At 47.3% G+C, this 21,897-nt stretch overlaps 1 protein-coding gene and 1 non-coding gene across 2 annotated transcripts; one reads left to right on the forward strand and one right to left on the reverse strand.

Annotated features, from left to right (window-relative positions):
* The first annotated feature begins 4,655 nt into the window (after nucleotides 1-4,655).
* Nucleotides 4,656-12,230, forward strand: Serpina3n (serpin family A member 3N). Its single transcript, NM_031531.3, has 5 exons — nucleotides 4,656-4,746; nucleotides 6,575-7,228; nucleotides 9,055-9,328; nucleotides 10,231-10,381; nucleotides 11,320-12,230. The coding sequence occupies exons 2-5, from the start codon at nucleotides 6,592-6,594 to the stop codon at nucleotides 11,512-11,514; spliced, it is 1,257 nt and encodes a 418-aa protein (NP_113719.3). The 5' UTR covers nucleotides 4,656-4,746; nucleotides 6,575-6,591; the 3' UTR covers nucleotides 11,515-12,230.
* Nucleotides 12,231-15,359: 3,129 nt separating this feature from the next.
* Nucleotides 15,360-15,490, reverse strand: LOC120093457 (small nucleolar RNA SNORA17). Its single transcript, XR_015623621.1, has one exon. It is a non-coding gene; the product is annotated as a small nucleolar RNA SNORA17 (small nucleolar RNA).
* Nucleotides 15,491-21,897: the final 6,407 nt, after the last annotated feature.

Below are 21,897 nucleotides of genomic sequence, written 5' to 3' on the forward strand. Positions count from 1 at the left end.
AGACAAATCATAGTCAGCTGCTGTGGACAATCTGAAGCAGCCCCATATCCCACACCTGGCATTAAAACAAAAACATTTAGAGAAAACATAACTGTTTTTTTTTTCTTAAGAAATCAAAATTCTCACTACAGTCTCCCTTGTAGAAGGCTGAAGGTCACTCTGGGGAAGGACTGGAGAAAGGTGAACTACAGAGATTTTATCAAAGTCCTTACTCGGGGAATTCTAGCTGCCCCCATCCTTCAAGGGCTCCTAGACCTGCCAACTGGCTCAAGTCTGGAAATTGGTTCATCGGCCAAGAATGTGTTTTGTCACAATCCAGTGGAGACTTTCACTTGTTCGAGAACTTTTCTGCTTACACAGATCAAATAAAATGCTTTTTTTTATCAATTCCATTATTGGAAACACCGAGATTAATTAGCCAGTACCAATGGTCAGTATTGTATGTATGAGTCATACAGCCGTAAAAATTACTTTGCCTGTGGTGTGCATTACGGTTAGATCATTTAAGACATTACTTTGTCTATGCTGCCCATTATGCTAACTAGGATCACCTTGCCTTTGCTGATTCAGTGCTGCCTCTTGGCCCCTGCTACATCAAGGACCAATAAAACTCATTATACTGAATGAGCAGCAGTGTCTCCTAAGCCCCATGTCTGTCACAGGAAAAAGGTGACAACAATGTCCTTCAAAATGTGCTGGTGCCCCTCTCACCATCTCTCGTGTTACAAGATAAGTGAAGAGCATCTCTTGTGGGACTTCCCATTGTGAAGGGTTAGGTTTTTACACAGCACACCCACTTTAGCATTGCAGTTTTCCTGAGCCTTAATATCCCTTCCTCAGCACTAAGCCATGAGTGTCAGGCATCTCTAACCCCCCTGCTCCTTCAGTAGTGGTTCTTTAGACAAAATGCTTCAGATAGCCATATTTTTAAAGTGGCACCTTTTAACTGTATTCGTGTTCCAATTAAACTAGAATCTCTACTAACTGAGCCATATCAATAACCTCAGCCTGATCCAGTTTTATGTTCCTTCCACAATTACCCCACACTCTAAAAAGCCATTCCCACACAAATTCCCCAGCCTTCCCCTTCACTGAATTGATTCCCTGCCTAGATTATGTCAACTAGGCACAAGATAGAGTCACCAGAAAGAGGAAACCTCAATTAAGAAAATGTTTCAATAAGATCAGGCTGAAGGCAAGACTGTGGAGCATTTTCTTAATTACTGGTGGATGGTGGAGGACATAGTGCATTGTGGGAGGTGTCATCGTTGGGCTAGTGGTCCTAGGTTCTATAAGAAATCAGACTAAGCAGACTGTGGGAAGCAAACCAGTAAGCAGCACCCTTCTATGGCTTCTACATCAGCTCCTGCCCCCAGGTTCCTTCCCTGCTTAACTGCTTGCCCTGACTTCCTTCAGTGATGAACAATGATATGGAAGTGTAAATCAAATAGACCCTTTCCTCTCCAACTTGCTTTTTGGTCATGGTTTTTCATCACAGCAGTAGAAACCCAAGACAACTAGCAAACTCATTGAGCCCCTTAGTAGTATCCTTTAACAGGTCCCCAAAAATCACAGGAGGCTCCCAGACTGATCCATTGAAGAAACACCAATCAGGCCATAAAAATCAGCATGTAGACAGCATCACTAACCAAAACGGAAACAAAGACCAATTCCATCAAAGTGCACAGTCTGGGGGTGGGGGAATCTCTATATGCACTAACCTTTCTTCTTGGTTTCTATCATTCTAATTCTGACTAAATGTTCTTGGTAACTGATGCCCCCCACCCAGGATGATTTTTCTGCTTAAAAGTTCACCCTAGGGGTTGGGGATTTAGCTCAGTGGTAGAACGCTTGCCTAGCAAGCGCAAGGCCCTGGGTTTGGTCCCCAGCTCTGAAAAAAAGAAAAGAAAAGGAAAAAAAAAGTTCACCCTGAGAAAGGCTTAGGGTTACAGTGTCATCCTGAACACCCACTGTGGTCTCCAGCCAGCTATAAAGGCTTTCTACTGGCTTAATCCAGTGTCCAAGTAGTTTTCTCTGGTAGATACCCCACAATAGTAGTGTACCTCCCATCAACTACACTTCCTACCTCACTTCTATGAGCCTCTTAGCCTTAAGGCTGGTTACATACATGTCTAGAGCAGACTATGGGGTGGGCTCTGAGGGACCACAGTATTGTCTTGCCTGGTGTTTCCTTCAGAGAAGATCATTTCTGGTTTAGTGGATTGAAGTGGAAACTCTATATACAGTTTATGTCTCCTATAAAAGGGAGTTCAAGAGACCAGTGGGGATTGTTCTTTCAAATCCTGACTTAGGGTGAGACATGTGGATGGGGTCACAAGTTTAGTGTAGATTGCAGAACACATTTTGCAGTTTATATAAGATCTAAGAAACTGGAATTAATTCTTAATTACAGATAAAAACCATAACTTGCAAGGAATTAACACAGGACAAACAAGAACTTCTTATCTGTCTTAAGGGCAACCAGAAACTGTTAATCCCACCATCGGACAATAAAACCACTACTACAAATTAAAGCCAATTGAAAGAATTAGTAATGGCATAATAATTACACAGTGATCAAGAGGACAGACTTGGACCAGGTCCACATCTGGGTTCCCAGAAAATGGCTATGAGTCACATTTTGTAGCAGCTTAAAATGACAAAGTCCAAAGTTCACTGCATTTCCCATCAGATCAAATTAGGGGCAGTGGACATCCTGACACCTTCCCTGCCTGTAAACCTCCTGCCTACATCCAAAAAGGGCAAACATACACCCTGATACGTTTCCTGCCCACATGTGATCAAGCATATCCAGGGCAAGTGGGTCAAATAAACATAGGACAGACAAACAGGACTTTGTTCTGAGACAAGTGCTTGCAAACAGAACCATTAACCTGCAAGGTTCATTTTTCCCATTTTGGTCTCATATTAAATTACAAGGACTTAAGACAAAGAGAATCTTATTCTTTAACTGAAAACAAAAAGGTTAACCTACACAGGACAAACAGAAATGTATTCTTAACTCTCTTACCTAAACCTTAACCTATAATGTATATTATTCCTTGTTTGGTCTCAAACTACTAGGATCTCATAGTCCTCTCTTACCTCCTGACTGGAGTCTTGAGAAGAGGGGTTGTTTTGTTTCTAATAAATACTTCTTCTTTTTAAAGATTAATTTTTTATGTATATGAGTACACACACTGTCACTGTCTTCTGACACACCAGAAGAGGGCATCACATCCCATTACAGATGGTTACTAGCCACCATGTGCTTGCTGGGATTTGAACTCAGGATGTCTGGAAGAGCAGCCAGTGTTCTTAACCACTGAGCCATCTCTCTAGCCCCAAGAAGAGTTCTTGAATGCTGCTCCAAAGCAGCAGAGTGAGGGGTATCATTGTATAAGGTCATCTACATACTGGTTTAAGCTGCTGGGGGACAGGTTGGGAGAAAGGAGGTCAGTGGCCAGAGCCTGGTTGAAGTAATGGGAACTAAGACAGATCCCCTAGGGCAGATAGTCCAAGTAAGTTGAGGTGCTGTCATCTGGGTGTAAAGGGAAAAGGAGAGGAAGAGTGTGAGAAAGTCAAGTATGAGGGTTAGGCACTACTGGGGGATAGGCAGTTGCTGCACTGATGATGCTGAAGTTCTTAGCATGGGATAGGCAGGTGCTGTGCTGATGATACTGAGGTCCTGAGCATGGGATAGGAAGGATGCTGTGTTGATGATGCTGAGGTCCTGAGCATGGGCAGTAAAAGCCATCAGGCTTTGGGATGGGCAAGGCAGAGGTGATACAGGGCTAAAAGAGTATGCTGGAGAGCACCTTTATTAATCAGGTACTGTCTGCAAGGTTTTAAGTCTTGTGCAGAGTGATACATGAGTAAAAGTAGGGTCCTAGAGTAGAGTGTTAATGGGAGTGCTGATGAGAACCCTCTGAAAGAGAAAAGGTGTCCTGTACTTTGGGATCAATGAGGGTGTGCGGAAGAGAACACATTAAAGCATCAGTAGGAGTCAGTAGACAAAGAGGCTCTTCAGGGTTTAGGAGAAGAAGAATACTGGAAGGAGCTGGATGCACGTAAGAAGTGTAAGAGAAAAGAAAAGCATGACTGGCCATGATGTTCCTGCCCAACAGAGAGGTTTGGGAATGAGGCATAGAGGGAAGAGCAAGTCTCTATTTAGCATACAGTCATTCCTGACAGGACAGATATAGATGTAGACAGGTTCTGTCAGCACCACGTGTGTGTTTATTACCATGGACATTTCCATAGAGTAACTGGAAGGATGGGCGTAGAGAGTCGCTCTATTCCTTCCAAAATGACTTAGAGGCTCCAGGATGAATGTTAGCTGCAGCCCTCCCTAAAGACAAGTATAGCAGAGGTCCTACACTCTCCCTTTACTTCTGACTTCCCCCCACACACACTTTCCACATTGACTCTGAACCATTTGGTAAACCAAAGACATGCCCAGGAGATCGGTAGGCTTGTGTAGAGCAGAGATGGGAATTTTCCCATCAGAAAGTAGGGACTATGAGTCCATGTTCCCAGAAATCATCCCGTCTGCCCATTTCCAGTCTAAACACAGAGCACAGCTTGTCCATGCCAGCATTTCCTAAGAGGAGGGAGGAGCCCTTGGTGGGGTTAAATAGGCATCCCTGTGCACTGGGGATAACAACACACCAGGGAAGTGGCAACCCTGAACATCAGGAGTCAGCAATCACAGAGGCTGGCAGCTGGCTGGTATCGGCTCTGCAGGTAATGCCCACGATTCCTGCCTCCTGGAGCAGAAGGAACCTTCCCAGGCCTGTGTGGTACTGGCTATGGTCTGCAACCTATGTTTGTGGGGGTGGAGCAAGAGCTTTGGCTGAGATACTAGGTTAGAAGCAGGGAACATTTCTGGGGTTCATGAAATTTCCTCTCTGGTTTGTTGCTCTTGCCTATGGAAGATGCAGATGCTGTGGTCTGTGCTCATGGAGAGTAAATGGAGCCTGCACCTCTGACTCCACAGGTGGAGTTTTGAGAGCTTGCTAGCTTGCCTACTGCTGCCATTGCTAGGGTGACACAGGACTGTTGCAGAGTCACGCCGGGGGAGGTGGCAGCTCTGCTGTGATCACATCACAGAAGACATGCCTGGGGAGTGGGATCCCACTTCCCTCCTAGATCCCAGATGCCATGGTCACGCTCAGGGGCTTCACCCTCAACAGGGGAAGCAAAGAAGGCTCATGCACTGAGTCACATCTCCTGCTGTACAAACCCAGCAGCCTCTTTACTCCGGAAATAATTTTGGCACAAAATGTTGTTTAGTACTTTTCCAAAGAAATGTTTGCATGAGTCTGAAAGCAAAACCAGCCAAGTTGCTGAGGTCCCTGGCTCGTCTGCAGGCATGTCACGGCTATTTGCACGAGTGGCTTAGCACCAGCACACCCTCCTCTTGTAAATCCTTCTTCTCTCCACTCCATCTTCCCTTGGCTCCATCCTCCTCTCCCTGATCCCCTTCCTCCTATCTCCCCACCCCACTTTCTTCCACTTTATCACTCCCTTCCTTCTCCAAATGCCTGTTCTCCCCTTTCTCTTCTTCCTCTGCCTCCTGTTCATTTACTGTTCACCTTCACCTTTGGACATCTGTACAAGTGGCCAGAGGCTAAAGGTACACAATCTTGTTTACCAGGATCGTAATAGCCCATTACGATGCCTGTGACCCCCACATCAGGTGTATAGAAAGGAGATGGATCCCTACACATTCCCTACAACCACCCAATGCCCACAATAAGCCAACCACTTACCCATAATGTAACCTGGACCCCTCACCAAGCTACACAGAGAGGTCCACCCATTTGCTTGCTATCACACAGACATCCTGACAGCCAACATGAAATCTGGTCCAGGTGTGAGAAATTGATACCTGTCCTTCTTCCCACCAGAAGGCCTTCCAAGCCTGAGGTATAAAGCACCATGTGGTGGCCTGGTATGGCTGAGAGAACCTTCCCCTACTAATCCTACTGATACCCATTCACACTACACTGGATATCTCCAGTGTTTCTACTCAATTGGCATCCACACTCGCAGAAATGTACCCTGATTCAGGCCATGGTTTTGAGATTTTTGCAGACTTGTCAACAAAAGGCTAAGACAGACCCTGTGCTAATTACTGCTCCAAGGCTCTTGAGGTCTGCCTATAGGGAACAAGTAGGCAGGAACTTGGAGGAAGGCAACAACTACAAAGGAAGAGGAGTCCCTGCCTTCTAATGGGTCTGTGTGCCATGAGAGAAAGAGAGAATATTCTGAGTAGACAGGGCTTACACCCATCCCCCACTCCTATTTTGCCTTGCTCTTTGACCCAGGCATATCCCTTTAACTCTCTCAGTATTTGATTCTCTGTTAGGAAAATTGGCTACTGCGACAGTACTTCCTCCATGGTTATAGGGAACACATGACGTAGTACGAACATATGAGCACCTCCCATGGACAGTCACAGTGGCAGCAAGGGCAGCAAAGCATGGCACGATGCTGGCCCAGTGGGAGAACTGGAAGATGGTCAGAGCACCAGCTGATGCTTCCTGACTCAAAGGGTGTTTTCTTTCAGCCTGAAGACTGGAGAAGATGACCCGCCTTGTGACTCTGGAGCTCTTGATGGCTGGGATCGGCTCTGCTCTCCTCTGCTTCCCAGATTGCATACTGGGAGAGGACACTCTATTCCATGAAGACCAAGACAAGGGGACACAACTGGACAGTCTCACATTGGCCTCCATCAATACTGACTTTGCCTTCAGCCTCTACAAGAAGCTGGCTTTGAGGAATCCAGATAAAAATGTTGTCTTCTCCCCACTTAGCATCTCAGCCGCCTTGGCCGTCGTGTCCCTGGGAGCAAAGGGCAACAGCATGGAAGAGATTCTAGAAGGTCTCAAGTTCAATCTCACAGAGACCCCTGAGACAGAAATCCACCGGGGCTTTGGACACCTCCTCCAGAGGCTCAGCCAGCCAAGGGACGAGATACAGATCAGTACAGGCAATGCCCTGTTTATTGAAAAACGCCTTCAGGTCCTGGCAGAGTTCCAGGAGAAGGCAAAGGCTCTGTACCAAGCTGAGGCCTTCACAGCTGATTTCCAGCAGTCTCGTGAGGCCAAAAAGCTCATCAATGACTATGTGAGTAAACAGACCCAGGGGAAGATCCAGGGACTGATCACAAACCTAGCTAAGAAGACATCCATGGTACTGGTGAATTACATCTACTTTAAAGGTAAGTGTGATCACTGCCTGGGGAGTGGAGGGACCTTGGCTGGGTACCTGTGTCAGTAGGACGATCGCTGGAGAGGAAGTCCTCTGTAGACATGAGTGTATTACTTATTATTATCCAAAGGCCTTACTTTTCCTCCGGAGTTTGTTTTTTTTTTTTTTTTTTTTTTTTTTGGAAATGGTCTAATTCATGATACACAGTGAACATAAACCCCTATCTGTCCATCTAAGAAGACGATCTGGGCTGTGCCTTAAACTTAGTTACTAGTAGAATGCCAGAGCTCACATGTCCAGTCCTACCTGAGTGTGTAGAAGTCATGGCTACTCCCTATAGAGATGGATGCCCTCAGACTGACCACTGCAGGCATTTTGAAAATGCTCCTATAGGAAATACCCATCCCTGTTGAAGAGCCTCTATCTCTAGTAGGGTCCATGTGGCATGGGGAGTTGATGCCCTAAGGAGTCAGACTGTCCTAATCTTAAAAGAAGAAGCATCAAAGCCCACAGCTAGTGAAGACTCCTGCTGGCAATTACTACATAGGACTTCTCCCATGATCCTTTTCTGTAATAAGCTGGGCCTTGACATGAAGAAGCAGGGACTAGGTAAAAGACGTTAGAGATGGGAAAGTGTCAGCCAGTGTTCTGTGTTTAGTGTCTGGCTACTTAACACAACTGTCCTTCTGGAAAATAACGAGCCGTTAGCATGAAAAGTCAAATTCCCAAAACACATTCCTAAGCCAGAGAGTCTGATGAGAGACTTGGGTGCAAGATGGTTGGAGACTCAGCTGGAGATGCTGTAGGTAATGGTACTGGGGGAAATCCAGAGATCCCACATCAACAGCATCCTGCTTGATAGAGACCAGGGAGCAAGGTGACAGCCCTGAAATTGATGACTGACAGAAGTGATGATGTCATCAGCATGGAGTACATCTGGGACTGTATTAAAGTTTGTCAGGAGCAGAGGAAGAGCAAGCCTGGGGCAATAGACAGAAAATCAAGGTGACAATGGAGAGAAATATAGGACAGGAGGTCAGTTGGATAGGAGGACAGGAGGACAGAGAACAGAAAGGCAGGAAAGCCCCAGAGCTGATGTGGGCTGACGATAGTGGAAACAGAGTGACAGCCAGTAGGGTTAGAATACAAGACATGACTCTGTCAACTCTGCCCAGGACACAAGCTCAAATGCTGCTTGCTGTGAGGTGGGATATGTTTAGGCTGTGAGATGCCAAGTGTAAGAAATTCTTTCGTCACCAAGTCCCAGTGTGTGCATTGGGAGAGGGGGCATAAACTAGAAATCTGGGATAGGCCTGAGTTGAACCTGGGATTGGTGGTGGTGGCCATAGCCCATAGGTAGGATGATGACTCATTACCCATGTTTTAGCTCACAATCTATGGAATTATGAACTGATCATGATATGCGAGAACTCAGTCTCTGCTGTTCTGTTTCCCCTAACAACTATCCTAACAGCCGTTGTCTTCTAGACATGATTCCCATGAGGAAGACAGGACCCTCACATCTCCCCAGGCTCCAGTTTCACCAAGTTCACTCTTGTCTGTCTTACACACTCCACCCAGATCCCTGCCTCTGTCAGGAGCCCAAGTAACCACACTGTGGACTTGGGATTCCCCTGTCCAAACAATGCCCGGAGACAATGCTCATTACTAGCAGCTTGACCAAATACATGAGTTTTCCAATTCAACATATGCCACACTAAGGGACACTCTGAGTGAATGAAGATGAATGGATTGCTGTCACACCTCAGAAGCTGAACATGGATGGGAAGGAGTGTATCTGCTGCTGTTACAATCTGATAGTTTGCTCCCTTTTAGGCAAATGGAAGGTGCCTTTTGACCCTCGGGACACATTCCAGTCTGAGTTCTACTCTGGCAAAAGGAGGCCTGTGAAAGTGCCCATGATGAAGCTTGAGGACCTGACCACACCCTACGTCCGGGATGAGGAGCTGAACTGCACTGTTGTGGAGCTGAAGTACACAGGAAATGCCAGCGCCCTGTTTATCCTCCCTGACCAGGGCAAGATGCAGCAGGTGGAAGCCAGCTTGCAACCAGAGACCCTGAGGAGATGGAAGGACTCTCTCAGGCCCAGGTGCATGTCCTCAGGACCCAGAACTGTCATTGATCCCTGTACTGCAGTTATCCTGAGGGCCACTGTCCGTGTACCTCAGAGTCTCCCTTATACCCAGTGTAATTGGTAAAGAGTCAGCAGGTGACATGTGAAGTTGAGTTGAACTTCCTTCTGCTGACTATATGTTTTGCATCCTGAGTAGCTGTCAATGTTGTTCACAAGACAAGATCAGCTAGAACAAGGGACTGAGGTGTCCTCCCTCTAGCAGGCTGTAAATTACTCGGAATCTAGAATGAGTTGGAAGGCAGAGGGAATTGTGATTGGCAGAAGAGAAGCTCTGTATCCTATGAAGCCATCTTATCCTCTCAATATGAATCATTCACCATATACAGAATAAGACTTGAAGACCTGCTAGACCATAAGAAAATGTCTGAGACTAAAGCACAAAATTTCAAGAAAATTTCAAGAAAACCTTATGGGCTTTCTTGTAATTGAGAAAGAAGGGACATGGAAATTAAGCTAATCATTATGTAGTAAGAGCTGAGGAGTGTTGAGGTGGAGAGGAGGAGTGTCAGGGGATTAGGAACTCTGGAGGTTGATGCGGTGTGCTGTGTTAAATAGAATGCTCATTAGGTGATTAGGATCGGCATGACAGGCAAGGAGTGCATTTGTGGTTCTAGGAGGAAATGATTCTCAATCAAGGAACAGCTAGGACCAAGTCAGGTTGCCTGTCTACTGTTCACACTCTCAGTGACTAATGGATAGTTAATGCCCTATGAAGAGCAAGGTCATGTGGTCTAGGCATGGGTGGAAAGAGAACTTCACTCCAGGGACAGGGTTGTCTGTGGACAGAAGCCCCAGTGACAGGGAGGATTGAGAGGGCCACAGTTTCCAGTGACTCTCCATTTCTCTTTCATTCTCAGCATGATAGATGAGCTCTACCTGCCCAAGTTCTCCATCTCTGCTGACTACAACCTGGAGGACGTCCTTCCAGAGCTGGGCATCAAAGAAGTCTTCTCCACACAGGCTGACCTGTCTGGGATCACAGGGGATAAGGACCTGATGGTCTCTCAGGTAAGTCAAGAAGCACTTGGTGGTTCAGCTTGGGTCCTGAATATGGATGGTTAAGGCCATGTGGCCATGTGGGGATGGTAGATGAGTGAGAACACCTGCATTTCTGTTTCCTTCGTGCCTTGGGAGACTTTGATTACACCCTAGATACTTCTGCTGACAGCATGAAACCCAGTCCCTACTTTACCCCATGGATAACCACAAGTCAGAGCCCATGATAGGGAAGCACCTATGCTTGGTGTGAGATCACCATGGGTGCCAACCTGTGCTGTACTGCAGGGCCACCCACAATCCACTGCAGGGGCAAAGCACGTCCAGCCTCAGCTTCTTTAATGCAGTGCTGGGACAGTGCTTCTTGACCAGCACACAGAATAATAACAGTAAAAGTAATAACCAGGATCTATGGCAGTTCTGATGAAAACCCCAAGAATAGGAAAGAGAAGCCTTAGACCCTCATACTACATCCCTAGCTGCACAGCCTGTCAGTGTCCAATGTTCTGTCCAGGGCCCACCCAGAGCCCTGGGCTCAGATCTGTCCCAGCAGGACATGGAAGTCTGGGAATGCGCAGTCAGGCCATCTGCATCGCTGCTGTATGTGCCAAGGAGGCTGGAGCAGGAGGGATGCTGAATCCTCCACTGGCTGCCAGCATTCTGGCTGTTCCCTCTGAAGACGTTGAGAAGCTGCCTGTGAGGAAACTCCTGCCGCTGCCTACTGCCATCCTTCAGTTTGTAGTGGGTTTGAGGGCAGCACAGATTCAGACACTGAGCAGACCAGGGCACGCCTCATCTCATACCCTGAGCAGAGACTTGGAAATCCATCATTAGAGCTCAGGCAAGGAACAGAGAGACTCAGCAGCAGAAGAGACCAGCGCTCACTGTTTGCTCCAGAACCCTCTCCTGCCCTCTCTGATGTCCACTGAGTGATGTTTCTCTCCCCACAGGTGGTCCACAAGGCTGTTCTGGATGTGGCTGAGACAGGCACAGAAGCAGCCGCTGCCACAGGGGTCAAATTTGTTCCAATGTCTGCAAAACTGGACCCTCTGATTATAGCTTTCGACCGGCCTTTCCTGATGATTATCTCTGACACAGAAACTGCAATAGCTCCCTTTTTGGCCAAGATATTTAACCCCAAATGAGATTCGAACTTCCCAAGAGTTGATGCTTCTCCTGAGGCATTGAGCCTGTCTGTGGGTCTCTGTGTGCATTTTGGCTTCTATGCTCTGATTGGCCATGGCGGCATGCCTGGATGAGACAGTAACTAACTGTGTAACAGCCTCATGTACAGACGCCTGTGCAGAGTCGCTGCCATGCTCCCAAACTTCTTGGTACCACTAGCTCATATTTCTGAGCCTAAAATTTGTCTTTCCCCTGCCCTTGCTCTCTCTCCCCTGTATCTGCCTCAACCCAGAAGCCAGGGCCCCATCAGGTTGTCTCAGTCCCAACTTAGGCTCTAGTTATATCTTCCTTCAGCGTTGCTGTCTTGATGGGACTGTGCACGATTACCGGCCAACCCACATGGACCAAGAAGAACACTTGCTGGTCCGTATCTTTCTGCAGTATGTGGGATCACTTGGTGCCCAGTGCTGCCTCACTATTTCCTTCCTCTGGGCACTGCTCCTTGCAGCATGGCCTGACCTTGTCCACATCTGGCACAGAGCTGGAGCCCTCCCTTCTGCAGATGCATGGCACCTGTGGGTCAGACCAGATCCCCCTCCCCAGCACTCCTACTTAGAGCAATGCAGCCTTTCTTTTAGTTCCCAGCTGACCAACCTCACACAAAAGATGACCAACAACAACCAAAATGAAGAGGTAGGAGCAAAGGATCAATAAACACATCACTGCATTGAATGTAGCAGTGTTCTCTCAGCTCCTGTTGGCAGGGGTGGGCTCTAATGACAACAAGGCACATAGAGACTGTCACTCACACCCTGTGACTTATGGGATGGCCCTCTGACCTACATGCTATTATGAGTTCCTTTATGGATGAGGAAACTAAAGCACAGAGAAGCTTAGTCACTTCCCCATGAATCGCAGCTAGACACTCTGGTGTTCCAGGCTTCCCAATGCCACAGGGACAACCAACCTTCACCAAGCCAAGCGTCTGTTCCCAAGGCATCACATTCATGGTGATAAAGTGGTAAAACAAGACTCTAGATGCTTTAAACAGGACATCCAAAGGGGCCCGGGACCAGGATGTGAGCTCTGCTCTAAGGTCAGAGGTTAAGTATTTCTGTTCAGGTGGAATGGTATCCTGGATAGAGCCCAAGGCGCATTTGTGTGCGGTACCGGGTGTCCAGGGAGAGTCCTGTGAGCCTGGAAACAGTCAGAGGCCTGCAGACAGGGGGAAAGGTGTCCAGGTTTGTCGAGCGCCCAAAGTCTCGCCAGCAAGAACGACGCGCGGACACCAGGATCCTTCTGCAGCAAAGCGTTTATTGCATCTTGAAGAGGAGAGAGCGAGCCCCAGAATGGCGCTGCTTGTATACACCCTAATGTGGCGTGTCCACGCTTGATTGGTTGTTTACCCATGATCTCATCAAGCACGCCCCAGAGTGGGCAAAGACCTGGCACGAAGGCACTCTTGCACATGCGCACAGTTAACTTCCTGAAAGGGAGTCGGCTGGCGCAGCAAAGGCTGGCGCCATCTTGTAATGGCGGAGGCTATCCTGGCCTTCCACGTGGGGCGCAGTGGAAGCCAGCGCCATCTAGCGGTGGCGAATGTTATTGCGGCCCTCTACACAGGTTGAGATACATTTGAGTCTCAAGGGACCTAAGAACACACAGTGACAGGTGGACCTGTGGTCAGCAGAGAGTCACACACACAGGATTCCCTTCCCTGGCCAGCACTGAGATACTGCTCATGAGTACCATGGAGTGAGAGAAGAGTGGGGGTCGTCTATTGAAAGCAGCAAGTGTCACAACCAATTAGTGACATTTTTACTGCTGTCCAGGGTCAATATTTGGCTTTGTTGTCACTGACAAAAAGCTTGAGGGGTTTTGTTGTTTGAGGAAAGGGCTGTGCATAGAAACCTACCCTACCCAGCTCCCTTCATATCTGACAGCTGTGCAACACTGTGAGCTCGCAGAACTAAATGCCAGCATACTTCAAAATGTCTGCTTTTATGTTCCCTGAGTCCATTTGGTGAGGGCGAGGAAAAGTTCTTGTTCGTTTGTTTGTTTGTTTGTGATTTTGTTTTTGAGACATGGTTTCTCTGCATAGCTCTGGCTGTCTTGGAACTCACTCTGTAGACCAGGCTGGCTTCAAAGAGATTCATCTGCCTCTGCCTCTGGAGACCTGGGATTAAAGTTATGTACCATCATCAAGCAGCTTTGAAAAGTTACTAGAAAACAAGTATGTGTAGCGTTTTCTTCGACACAATCCAGAGGGGTAAAGAGGTAGAAACACATCATGTATAAGAGAAACAATAACTGTGCATATGTACATAGCATGCAGTGTATATGTATACATAACACATCGTAGACACATATCACATCATATATGAGAGACAACAACTGTGCATATGTACATATCATGCAATGTGTATATATATATATATATATAACATCATATGCACATATCACATCATCTATGGGGCAAATAAATTGATAGCAAGATGGTGTGGAAGGACACCTGGCCCTCAGACTTCTCTCTGTGCTTAGTCAGTCAGGGAGTTTTTAACCATCCCTGGCCCCAAGCCAGCCGAGGAAGGACCAGAGATGCAGTTGCTAAGGTACTCAAAGTACATACTTGATTTTCTGCATCCAAGTGTCAAGTCCTGCATCAAGTGCCAGGTCCTACTGGTCCTGCAATAAACGGAGGTTCCTGTGCTGACAGACAGTGAGAGGGCATTCAGTAAATGTGGTGCTTGTGTGCTTGAAGCTTCTGCTTGGATGCCTCCAGTACCAGAGAATTCATCATCACCTACCATATTTTAATGACACTTGTTCAGTTCATTTGCAAAAAAAAAAAGAATTTCCAAACCTTTAGTGTTCACTGCTGGGGCAGGGGTCTTGTTTGAAAGTCAGGCCCCAACCTGTCCTGGGTAGTTCTGATTCAGGTCTGGGGAAATTTCAGACCCAAACCTCTGCACTGGAACATCTCTGGTCCCTCACAGGAGTGACCCTGGGGGCCTGGGGGGGCTTTGATCTTTGCTTTGAGTAGCCCTGTAGGCAACCCCAGGGTTAGAGAGCATGAACTCTTTGATTCAGGAGGTCTGAGAAGGGGGTCTTGAATAGAGAAGTGGGGGAAGTTTTCTTTGTAGGAAGCAAGCATGCTGCTTTCTGCTTGCCTGACTGATCAGCAAGTCTTACACACCCCCTAGTGGCCATTTGTGAGAAGACAGTGGCAGAGGTGCAGGTCTCCTCCCTTAGGGCAGGAGAATCATCATCCTGTTTGTGTAGCTGTGGCGGTTTCTGTCATTCATGCCCTGGCCGTCTTCGACCCTGTCACCCTCATGAGGCAGGGCACAACACAGCAGAGTAGGCAGAGAATGGTGTTCCCAACTCCCAGAGGAGAAAATAGATCTTGTTGGTCTCTAATTTGAGACAGGGCCGTGAGATGCCACCTAGGCTGCCCCATCTGCCTGGCTCTACCCTCCAGAGCTGCACTATGGATACCAGTCCCCATTTCCAGAGAGAAAGCAAATTTTCCCTTAATTTCTTTGTTTCTTAAAAAAAAGGGTGTGTGTGTGTGTGTGTGTGTGTGTGTGTGTGTGTGTGTGTGTGTACCCCTATCACAGCACATATGTGGAAATAAGAGGACAACTTTTGAGCATCAATTCTCACTACCCACCTTGTTTTGCAGGGTCTCTTGTTCCTGTCTCTCCACACAGAATTCTAGGCGTGCCCTGCAGTGGCAGCATGAGCCACACAGAGCTCTGCTTGCTCCTGGTCCCTGGAGTTGTTGGGCCTGGTGGTCTTCTCGGGCTCACATTTTTCAGGGAGTGTTAGGCTACTTACACTTACTTACTTTCTTACTTACTTACTTGCTTGCTTACTTACTTTCAGATGTCCATAGATCAGAATGCTGAGTGTAGACATAGCCTGTCTCCTCTCTGCCACCTACTGGCACACGTATGACACAGCCGCCACACCTGCATCACTTGTAGGAGCCACATTTCCTTAAGCATCTACTCCCTGAGTTTCCTTCCAGCTTCCTGCCAGCTACAAGACAAAAGTCCAATTCCCCGAGCTGGCATTCTCAGTTTGCCCCTCTGTGCCATCCTGACCCCTCTCTCCAGCCCTGACCCCTATTTCCCTTGAATTACTGCACTGACCCCGTGGGCAGCCCATCATGTCCACCCCTTTCTTTTTTTTTTTTTTTTAGTTCTTTTTTTCGGAGCTGGGGACCGAACCCAGGGCCTTACGCTTCCTAGGTAAGCGCTCTACCACTGAGCTAAATCCCCAGCCCCCCACCCCTTTCTTTAAATATGCAAACTCCTCACACCCTTCAAGGTCCTGTGCAAATGTGTGTTGCCCTCCACTGTGCTGTTACCCGTCACCCCTGCACCAAATGCAGAAATAAGTCCCTTGGGTAAAAATCCCTTTAATGTCAACTCTTCTCTATCAAATCATGAGCTCTGAGAAAGCCATTGCAATGTCACCTCATGGAGCCTGCTGTACCTGACACAGTGGATTATAAGACTTGACCTCTATAAACATGTACGGAACACATCCTTGGATGAATGAGTGATGGGGGAGGGGATGTGTGATACTTCACAAATGTCCTGTGGGACTTACTCATAGATGGATTTTGATTCAACATCTCTGGTGTGGGACTGAGGACTTGTGTTTCCCACAAGGCCTCAGTAATTCTGAGGTTTCTGGAAGATACTGGATGTTGTTGTCCCCATTACCTCAAAGGGATGACACCTATGTTACTGGCAGAAAGAGATGTGGCTCCATCCTCCCAACACATTTGTGGAGCTGATTAAAACTTTTGAAGATTCCTATCTGAAGTCTGCAAACTTTGCTTTGGAGTCACCTGTCAATTATCATGTAGGATGAAATAAAGATGAGGATGAAAACAACTCACAAGATTCAGAATGTTCCTGAAACTTGCAAGGTTCACAAGACCACCTACATAAATAGTAAAAGATCCTGGAGTGAGACTTTCCCACTGGCCAAGATGTTGTTCAGGAAGCTCTAGAAATATTGTTTTCATGATTTATCACCTATGCTGGGGTAAATTCTCTGGCAATGCAGCTGTCTTTGAGTAACCCATGTGCCTGAAAGTAACCCCTCACCCATGTTCCTATAAATTGTCCCCCAATAAATTCGCTCGTTCACAAAACTAGACTTAAGTGGTGGTGTTCCTTTGGTCTGTGATCATAGACCTATCTAGATCGAACGAGTATCTGCTTATATCTCCTCAGGAAAAGTTACACAACACAGTTATTTCCTGAATAGAAGCCAACAGAACCACAGATGTGTTAGGGAAAACTAATAACACAGCCTCTGCCATGGGTGCTGAAACATGCAACTAAGACTGACCCATATGGGAGAAGAGTGTCCAAAGGAAATCCCAATATGGCTACCAGCCCTCACTTAGGTTCCACATCATCGTGATAAGACACACAACCAAGGCTGAGTCGTCTAAGAAGGGGAATACCAATGGGGAGAACCCCAGGGTGACTGTCTTCCTTTTTGTGGTACAGAATGGTGTGCTTGCTTAATGAGTGGGGCCCACTGGGTGACTATGGAGATTTTCCTGTTCATGGGAGGAACTACAATGGGAAAGGGACATGAGACTAGTGTCCTTTGTGTTAGCCTCTGGCTCTGTGGGTAAATTGAACGAAAAGAGGATGAAATGGAGGTGCCAGCTTGCTCTTACTTTTTACTTATTTTATTTTTATGTGTACTAGTGTTTTACCTGCCCGAATGTCTGTGTGAGGGTGTTGGATCCCATGGAACTGGAGTTACACAGTTGTAAGCTGTCTTGTGGGTGCTGGGAATCGAATCTAGGTCCTCTAGAAAAACAGTTGGCTCTCTTAACCACTGAGCCATCTCTCCGGCCCTGGCTTGTTTTTTTCTTGAGCTGAGAAGTCAAGAGAGCACATGTTAGATCTGTGCTAAAGAGCCCTTCCTAGGATCCAAACATTTGGATTACAATAGAAGAACTAGAGACATAGGAGGAGGAGAGCACAGTAGACATAATAGAAGACACCTCTCAGGTCCATCACTTATAGACAGGAAGGGGAGATTCATGAGTCAGCAGAGAGTCTCAGCAAAGGCCCAGAAAGAGAAAATGACACATATTGGACTTGAACTGCTTGAAGTTGGAAATACTTTAACATTTTGAAATGGGAAATACTTTAACATTTTGTTTTATACGTTTTTATTTAGCAGGGGATGGGGTGCACATGTGCATACACCAAGGTGTGCGTGCGTGCGTGCGTGCGTGCGTGCGTGCGTGCGTGCGTGTGTGTGTGTGAGTTAGGACAGCTTGCAGGAGTCAATTCTTTCTTTTCACTTTGTGGGTTCCAGGAATTGAACTCAAGTCATCAGGCTTTTAGGCATGGACCTTTAGCTACTGAGCCATCTTGCCACTGTAAGGGACAGTAAACAAAGAAAGGCATGGCACAGAGTGCGTTGTGGAGTGGTGGGGCACGGAGGCAAATGGGATCAATCTAACTGCTGTAGAAGTAGAGAAACTGAGTAGTGAGATGTCCCATCCCTCCCTGAGACAAAGGCCATGTGCAGGAAATTGGTCTCTGGTGGACCGGCTCGTACAAGTTGTTGGGGACACTTGGTTACCATCTGCTGAGGTCATTATGTGCATCAGAGACTGGAAGAAATCACAGGGAGAACGGGCACAGAGAGGAGAGTGGTAGAGTTTGGTGCCGTGTCTTCTGAGCCAGACAGAACTATGTTCACCGGAGAGCTCAGAAAGTGATTGGTTCAGCAGAATCTCGCGAGAGGTCTAGAGCTTCATGATAGGCTATGACCGTATGAGTTCGAAGAGGCTTTGGTGGATCTGAATGACAAGCAGACGGGTAAATCGCATTCGTAAAGTGATGAAGCAATAAGGAGGGAGTGAGAGAAGGAGCAATGGAGACAAACGGGCCTGTCTGAGTCACTTGAAGGCAAATTCCTCAGGATTCGTGGAGAGCCAGAATACCTAAGGGAAGACATTAGAGAAACCAAGATTCTGTGTGGTGAGCTTCGAGAAGGCCGTAAAGACTGTGGGAGTTCACAGAAGACCCGAGTGGTAAGAGAAGACAGGTGAAAAGATTAAGTCTGAACCACGATGAGCAATCATCCCCTGAGAGTGCGGGCTGTACAGTTCTCCCCTAGAAGACAGTACACAGGGCTAGAGTCTGTTTGCCAAGCTCTCGGCTCTTCAGCCACCAGATGTAGCTAATGGAAAGGCAGGGCCACAGTGCTGGCCTGGAGCCTATAAAAAACAAGGAGCTGGCTCCCGGGGCAGATACAGCTGACTATAGTGCAGGCCCGGGGCTTGCTCCAAGCCAAGCGGTACAAGCCAACACTGCTGAGACGTCATGGATCGGGGAGATGAACGGTGGCTCCACCACAGCAGCAGCATGCCAACATGAGGAGGTCAGATGACTCATGGAGTTGATTCAGTGATCCATGGAGAGTTAGATTGAGTATTGGTGTGGCCCTCGCACACACACACCCCACACTCCGCACCCCACACCCCACGTTGCTGTACCCAACATTGCTGTTTTGAAACAATCGGTGCAAATGACAGGCTTCTTTCAAGATACACTGGACCTTGCTAGCATTTCTGTTTTAGCCTCTCCTAAGCACACCTCTTAGCCACGCCCCTTAGCCACTCCTCTTAGCCACTCCCCTTAGCCGCTCCCCTTAGCTACTTCCCATTAGTTACTCCCCTTAGCTACTTAGCCCCTCACCCTAGTCACTCCCCTTAGCCACTCCCCTTAGCCGCTCCGCTTAGCCATCTAAAAACCAATTGGTAATTACAGGGAAGGGATGATGGTGGGTGTTCCGAGATCCTGCCCACTGTCTTCTAAAACGTTTTCTTTATATAATGCTAACCTGAGTGTCTTACAGACTTACAAAGTATCTGGGAGTCCAGTAAAGACAGCCATTAAGGATTAAACAGAGGCTTCCTATGTGAGTGAGCAAAGGGCTGTCACAGAAACCACAAGCTTGTATATAAAACTCCTAGTGGCAGGAGTGGGCTGTCTTCCAATGGGCTGTTGTCCAGGGAGGCCCCTACGGCCTAACAAACCAAATAAATAAATAAATAAATAAATAAATAAATAAATAAATTGCTAACGCTGCTGATTGCAAGGCAGAACTAGATGGCGTGTCTCAATTTCTGAAAATACTGCATGGTTTGCGATGGGGCATAGAGGGTCAAGCTGGGGCTAAGTGGAAGCACTCTTCCTGCCGGTAGGCTTTCATAGCGTTGGAAGGTGCTCCAAAAACTACTGTGGAGAACTGGCACCTACAGTTGGACTCAGCTAAACTAAGGTCCCTGCCTGCTACAACACTGATGTGGTACAGTTTTGCCCATCACTGCAATAGAAACACAACCGTTATGGGTGTAACCGATTGCTTTCTGATGGAATTCAATGCCCACTCCACAGGAGGCAATTCATAGCTGGTACCGTAAGCCAGGACAGAAACTTGTGTCTGCGGAGGTCACAGGCTCCATATGGACATCCATTGCTATTGTTATGTGTCGGGAATTATCTTAGGTGTACTTTACAGGTAAGAAACTATATGCATAGGAAGATAATCATTGCAGCATCCCTTGAAATTGCAGAAACAAAGGAAGAAGATAAAAAAGAGTACACACCCATGGGATCCGGAGACCACAGGAGGATACTGAGTATCCCCCTCCACTAAGAAGAAAGACTTGGGCCTATTCAAACACAATTTTTAAGCTGGGCATAGTAGTGCCTGCCTGTCATCCCAGACCTAGGGAAGCAGAGACAGGGGATTACCTCCAAGTTGGAAGCCAATGTAGTCTGCATAGCTACTTCAGGGTCACCGTCATTCCATGGGAAGATTCCATCCCAACAAAATAAAAAAACCGAATCCCAGAGCTTAAAGAACGACGAGTTCGGGGTGATTATCAGCTACATAGTGAGTTCGAGGCTGGCCAGAGCTACTACATAAGACCCTGTCTCAGAAGACAAAACCAAAACCAAACAAAACCTTCACAATTTCAACTCAGAAGGAGAACTCAAACTCTGGGAATGTAACCAGTGCTGGCAAAAGGCCACAGAGACTGCAAACTAAACAATGAGTTCAAGTGGTTTTGTGTTCCCAAGTATTGAAAACCATTATGTAATCCTAGACTCAGATAAATCTCATACTGAGAAGGTTCAGGCCTTTGACCATCAATCCTGCTACACTGGATTTTATGTATTTATGACCCGGGAGATATTTCTTTATAAAAACTGAGGCTTCTATTTCTTTGAAGAGTGTTTCTCCTGTTTGTTTCCTGACTAAAGCTGTCCAGAGAGCAAGCATAGTCTCTACGCTCTTAGCCTCAGTGGGGGATCCCAGGAAAGTAATGCTCTCAGCCGCCTGCTCAAGGAAGAACGTGAACAATAGCCTCTGCCCCAGGAGAACCTTTCTGCTCTTTGAAATCATTAATTCATGATGACAAACACCTGAGACCCTGTGTGAGACTTGACAGTGTCCCATCTGGGACCTGAGATGCTGCCTCGGGGATGGAGACAGAGGTCTGCCTCAACCCTACCCCACTCCCACCCCAATCTCCCCATCCCGCACTGGCCATTCTAGAAGAACCATGTGTGGGGAGAAGGTGCCTTAGAATCAGGAAGAGTCAGTGTTGGATCCACAAGGTGCAGAATCCCAGGATTTCTGCCTTCCTGGGCGAGCCCCATTCTACTCTGTGTCTGCCTGTACATGGATGACACCCCGAGATTTGAATGACTCATCCTTCTTGGACCCTGGAATGTATCCAGCTGGCCACCTCCTCCCTCTGAATCAGGCTCCTCCCTCTCTTCCCCAGTTGCCTTCAGGTCAAAAGCTATTCCAAAAGTGAATTCTCTCCAGTTAGCCTTGTGTTCTACTGTCTGTCCCTGAGGGCATTCCTTATCCCCTGTCCCAGCCAAGAGATCTTGCTCACCCAAACTCAAAGGTCCCGTCCTCTTTGCTGGACTCATGCATCTAGACTAACTCAGGAGTCTCCAAGGCTGTCCCAGAGAGCTTGCCTTTAACTCAGGCTCATGCCTGGAAGAACTTGACAACCCTAAATCCCTACATTTGTATTTCCGGGGAGAGAAAAAGGTGGTTGCCTTCTTGGATCACCTTGCCTCAACTGCTCTAAGAAAATACTGAGCTGCGATTCTTCTGTGTAGAGACACAGAGTGTCCCCGTCCTCTCTCTTTCTGTCTACCCCCCAACCCATGTGTTGTTATCCAGGCTCGACTTCCCCTCCATTGGAGCCTGAGAGGGGAAGCAAGGCAGGGCAGCCAAGGCCCAGAGATCTCAAGCAGCGATGAGAAGAGAGAGAACAGATCCTCGGAAGGTGACTTCAGTGAGATAGCTCATTT

The sequence above is a fragment of the Rattus norvegicus genome, chromosome 6, assembly GCF_021556685.1.
Source record: "Rattus norvegicus strain SHRSP/BbbUtx chromosome 6, alternate assembly SHRSP_T2T, whole genome shotgun sequence".
Lineage (NCBI taxonomy): Eukaryota > Metazoa > Chordata > Mammalia > Rodentia > Muridae > Rattus > Rattus norvegicus.